General features: G+C 37.9%; 1 protein-coding gene across 1 annotated transcript; it reads left to right on the top strand.

Annotated features, from left to right (window-relative positions):
- The first annotated feature begins 3,786 nt into the window (after window positions 1–3,786).
- On the top strand, window positions 3,787–5,713 carry LOC139458779 (beta-1,3-galactosyltransferase 5-like). Its single transcript, XM_071240196.1, has one exon. It carries the CDS (start codon window positions 4,300–4,302, stop codon window positions 5,239–5,241), a length of 942 nt encoding a protein of 313 aa, XP_071096297.1. The 5' UTR covers window positions 3,787–4,299; the 3' UTR covers window positions 5,242–5,713.
- The last annotated feature ends 246 nt before the right edge of the window (window positions 5,714–5,959 follow it).

The following is a 5,959-nucleotide window of genomic DNA, read 5'->3' as shown; positions in this document are numbered from 1 at the left end:
AGATTAGTGAAATGAGAGCCGCAGACAGCTGTACCCGGTCAACTACAGTTTCCCCAGAGGAGAACAAAGGGAAAATAGTAACGGACAAAAAAATCGTATTTTAATACTGGCCCCGAGCTTAAGCCTTTTCATGTCACGGCACGGCACAATTCGTGTGTTAGAGGCCGTGGCCGAGACCATGGTGACCACGGCCATAACACAATCATGTTATCTATTCAACATTCCCCAGCAATAAAACACGACGACATATAAGAGACTAGACCAAGATTAGACCAACGCTTAGTTTCTGAAAATATATAATTTTGATAGAAACAAGCAGCTGCATTTAACTCCTTTAAGAAGTTGGTGTGTTAAGTTGTATATCCATATAACTATCTCCCTTGTTCAACTACATTTAACGCCTTTAAGACGTAGGTGTGTTAAGTTGTATATCCATATAACTATCTCCCTTGTTCAACTACATTTAACGCCTTTAAGAAGTTGGTGTGTTAAGTTGTATATCCATATAACTATCTCCCTTGTTTAACTACATTTAACGCCTTTAAGAAGTTGGTGTGTTAAGTTGTATATCCATATAACTATCTCCCTTGTTCAACTACATTTAACGCCTTTAAGACGTTGGTGTGTTAAGTTGTATATCCATATAACTATCTCCCTTGTTCAACTACATTTAACGCCTTTAAGAAGTTGGTGTGTTAAGTTGTATATCCATATAACTATCTCCCTTGTTCAACTACATTTAACGCCTTTAAGAAGTTGGTGTGTTAAGTTGTATATCCATATAACTATCTCCATTGTTCAACTACATTTAACGCCATTAAGAAGTTGATGTGTTAAGTTGTATATCCATATAACTATCTCCATTGTTCAACTACATTTAACGCCTTTAAGAAGTTGGTGTGTTAAGTTGTATATCCATATAACTATCTCCCTTGTTCAACTACATTTAACGCCTTTAAGAAGTTGGTGTGTTAAGTTGTATATCCATATAACTATCTCCATTGTTCAACTACATTTAACGCCATTAAGAAGTTGATGTGTTAAGTTGTGTGTGTTGTGTATATCCATATAACTCTCCTTTTTAAATGACATAAGCGACGGTCCTGTCTCTCCTGGTTCCTTGGATAATGCGCGCTGCGACAATTTGTGACATGTAGAGACGGAGTCAAGCTAAAACGTTTTTAGAAAAATGCCAAATGAAAATCTACCATGCATCTAACAAGCAATCAGTTACCCAGCTGCAACAAACATACCTGTCATCATACTTTGAAATTAGAGATTTACCAACATTATTCTGCCCTTTATCAAATGTTTCCCACCGTTAAGTACTTTGAGTCATCACAGGTGTTAATTCATTTCTTACCAAATGCTTATATTCATGCCATTAAAATAGTAGAAAATGACATACATAAATACATAAATAGATGTAAGTGATCGTTGTATCTTCTTGTTTCAGTAACATAATATTTATTATTATGTTGACAAGTTATTTCCCTTACAACCCATACACTATCCTGCTGTAGCTATGTATCCTGATTGTCATTCAACAGTACTTCAAGACACCTGTTGTATTAAGTCTATTTATTAAATATTCTTTTTTATAATATAGCAAATATGATTTAGAAAGTTTATTATCAAGTATTCTGATCATGACATAAATGCAAACTGAACATCACAATCATTCCATGTAGATACATGTGTGTCTACATGCAATTATTTATGTTATTTGTTTTTACATATAACATGTTATATTTATATATATTACTGTCAACGTCTATGCTCAGGTAATATGTATATTGACTGAAAATATAAGTTAATATGTATATGACTGAACAATTAGACTTGATTTTGTACAGATTGGCTGAAATGAATTAGACTCCTGAATGTAATCTCATTTTAATTTGGATCTATTTAATCTTACGAAGATCAAGGTAACTTCTGAAAGTTATTCAAAATGTTTCAACAATGTTCTTCAGACATAAACAAATACTAGAGTCTTTTTATATTACTTATCTTTTTGACATAACATGCAGTTCAGAAACAGATACTGACTGCTGAAAAGTCATTCATATGTAATCTGATACTGGTACACATGCACAAGTATGCAATGCAGATATCTGTTGGTGTAAAGTGACAAAAGAATAACATTAATAATTTGTTGGTTAGGGAATCTGAAACATCAGTTTAGAATAAGAAAACATAAAAAGCAAGAACTTATTACAATCATCTGATGCTTGTCAAGGCAAACTGGATGTAGACACTACAATGTTAATACAATCACCATTATAGAAACGGAAAATTAATATGAATATATTATTTTTAATTTATAAGATGAGAAAATTGTGGTTGGTATAAGTACCTTTGAATATGTATTTAACACTATATATTAATAGGGTCTGTGTCTGAAATTATTATTTGTTTAATTTAAACTTAGAATAAGACATACTAATATATATTATTTATTTACCATATTGAAATATAATCATGGTAGTATTTGGCAACAAACAGACACAATTCATCAATAAAATGTTTGTACACATCATGCACCAATTTCTTAAATATCAAAATAGATTTCATTGATTAATTTTCCATTTCCATTCCATAGTTGAATACATACTTCGCCAGTGCCTGTTTCTTTTACAATTTCTTGAAAACATTTCTCATTTCTCTCAGTTATTTACGTGATTAATACGTACATGCGTTGCTGTCAAAATTCACAACATTTACTAGCGGATGTGAAGACCTTCACATTTCGCGTATATCATCGCCTAGCCGCTGTACTGACATGCATGCATATGATGTAGTATGGTCGGCGACGCACGACATAGGGGTACGTATACAAAGGAAATCTACTTCATTTTTAATAGAGTGATATTCAAACATCAAGGGCATCACTTTCAGTAGATCCACGTCAATGACCTGGAATGAACGATCAGCTGATCTCATCCCCTCGCTTTGAAAGACTTACACACACTATATAGTCGTGGTCATCCCTGATGTATCACTGAATCGATAAACACCTATTTCCGGACATGACAATAAATAGATCACTGTTTAGGCGAAAAGATAATACTGTCCATACTGTCAGTTTAAGGTTGGACCGTCCGGGTGAGCGCACCTAGCGGGTTAGTGAAGGGAAGATAAATTGAAAAGAATCGCCCATTGCATTATCGGGGGTTTGCCTAAAAGTCGGACCGGACCGGGCCAAGACGGACCAAAGTTTTATTGGCTAATTACTCCATTATCGGCGACTATACCTATGTATTATTGCTGCAACATACACATATGGCATTAATGAACAATCACCAACCAAAGGCATGCATCATAATTAAGTGATTCGGAGTAAATCGCTTGAAAAACAGAAAGTGGAGCTGTGTGTAAGCGGCTCTGATATAGGTAACATGTAAAAAAGCAATCGTTAAACGAAATAGGATTTGAAACGTATCAAATACTTCTAGCTATCCTGATACAAATTTCCATCTGTCGGCTTATCGTTTACATTTATAGGACAGTACTATAAATAAGTAAATACTACTTAATAATGTCACTGTTCATCGTATTTAAAGCAGACACGTTGGTTAAAGTAGACCTCTTCTCCCCGTTCTCTCAACAGTCTCACAAGTGTTCGGCCCGACTTGGCCCGGGCTGACAAAATCAACTTTAAACACACAGATGCATCACTTTATAGTGTCGGGTGGCGATATATAACAAAACAAGGTGCTCAAAGTGAAGCCCTTTCCCCTCTACATTATTATCAGAAGTGTTCGGCTTGTGTTGTGTTGTGTTGGGCCAGACTTGGCGGGGGCTGTCCAAATCAACTTTGAACACACAGCTGTGTCATCAAATGTATTTACATTATCGGCCCCTGTCATATTCAGTCAACCATGTAAGGTTTAGAATATCGACAAATTTAGAACATCAATAAAGCCCACAGCGCAAGTGGCTCATTACTACAAACTCGTGTGTTACCACTTGCCTGCTCGAAGTACCGTCAGAGATCATCGTGACCACAACGCTGACACGCCGATCAGGACACTACCCCTGTTTCCTGTATACCTGGGATAATCTATAAGCCAGGTCAAACAGAGCTATGCAAAAACCTAAGTTACGGTCGCTATGGAACACACTATGAGCGTGTCTGGGCGTCGTCTACCCCATTGAAAAAAATGAATGCTTACTTCACCACGAGCCGTGAGTCGGGACACTGTGAACTAAGCCACCAGTGCAGAACGACTGCTGTCTCGTGGTTAAAGGGTGCAATTCTCAACAGGCCAGGGTGGCTGGGAGCCATATCCCAGAATGCGGAGAGTGTGTTGGAAATTTTCGTGTATGTTTGGAGCATGCTTGTTCTGTGTAATACTCTATGATCGCAGTGAAGTGTTTCCAACAGAAGAGTATTTTATTCCACGTAAGGAGACACTTAACCGACTGAACTATGACGTGCTCCTCTCGCCCGCACACAACTCGTGCTCTGTGGCCGTTGACCTGCTTGTGTTGGTGCTGTCTGTCGTTAAAGACAAGGAGAAAAGACGCAGCATCCGCAACACGTGGGGCCGAGTTGACAACACGTGGCCTTGGGACAATTTGGGACGTTCTGTGAAGGTAGTATTTCTGTTCGGGCTTGCTCCAACACCCGAGGAAAACCTAGAGCTAAAATCCGAGTCTCGAAAACACAATGATGTCCTTCAGATAAACGTGACGGAATCCTATTTTATACCAACACTGAAGATCATGATGGCTTTTAAATGGATGAAAGAGAGATGCTCCAAAGTGAGGTATGTCATGAAGACGGATGACGATGTGTTTGTAAATTTGCCGTTCATGATGGAGCGAGTTGAAAGCATGAGTGGACGTTTTATTCTCGGCGATAGACTTCCACGTGCACTATGTCACAGATCTGGAAAACACACCGTGTCTCCTAAGGAGTACCCGTTTGTGTTCTACCCGGCATATCTGCTTGGATACGCTTACATCATGCCTGCTGAAGTGACTTTGGCGATGCTAAATGCCTTCTACCGTATGCCCTTTCTTAAAATCGAGGACGTGTACATTGGGGGGATACTACCCCGAGCGACGAGAACCTCAGTGCTGCAGATTCATCCCTCTTGGTACGAAAATGGTCAAAAGGTAGACATTTGTGATTTCTCACAGAACAAACTGATAGCTGGTGCCAATATTGATAATAACACTATTTTTAAAATTTGGCAAACTTTTAAAGAGCCATGGCGTTGTAGAAAATAATTTGATTTTACAAGCAATGATTCCGAGGATCTAGTCACTCTCGGCGGATCAAGTGGTTACAATAGCGTTCACTGGTTGTGCTGCATATCACAATATCGTAATTAAGGCAGTACCTATATATATTTCATGTGTAACATATTTTGCGTGAGTTCGTTTGGCTAACATATTCTAATAAATTGTCACTGTAACCGCGAACGTTGTAACCACTATCTTCACCATTGTGAACTGTGTGAATGTTTTAGTAATATTGAAAACTGAAGTCCATATTAAAGCCACCGTCCACATTATGTATGTGTGACGTATCGACAGTTATGAAAGAATTGTGATTCGATTACCAAGTGTGTCATGTCTCTATTGATTTTTTTTATATGGCGGAATAATGTATTGTTAAACTATGTTATTCTGGATAAAGTTTTAAACGAAATTATGTGTGTGCCTGCTTTACTTGTACTAGTTTAACAGGAATACCCCACTCTGCATCGTCATTTGACAACAACTTCACAAAGTCACCGGTTCAATGTTTACCTCTCATCAGTTTAACTGGTCACTGTTCCTGGTGATACGATGGTATCCTACCATTAGCTACACGTCCCGTTTGTCACACACCTTAAAATGCTTGCCGTAAAAGGCGACTATGCTCGTCGTAAAAGCCGACTAACTGGATATGGTGATCAGGCTCGCTGACTTGGTTGATGCATGTCATCGATCCCAATTGCGT

This window comes from Haliotis cracherodii, unplaced genomic scaffold, assembly GCF_022045235.1.
Source record: "Haliotis cracherodii isolate W230 unplaced genomic scaffold, xgHalCrac1.p SCAF_13, whole genome shotgun sequence".
NCBI lineage: Eukaryota > Metazoa > Mollusca > Gastropoda > Lepetellida > Haliotidae > Haliotis > Haliotis cracherodii.
Note: the sequence above shows the minus strand (reverse complement) of the source record. Positions and strands in the feature narration are given on the sequence as shown.

Coding starts and splice junctions, on each gene's coding strand:
- LOC139458779 (XM_071240196.1), top strand. CDS start 4,300: ATGCGGAGAGTGTGTTGGAAATTTTCGTGTATGTTTGGAGCATGCTTG.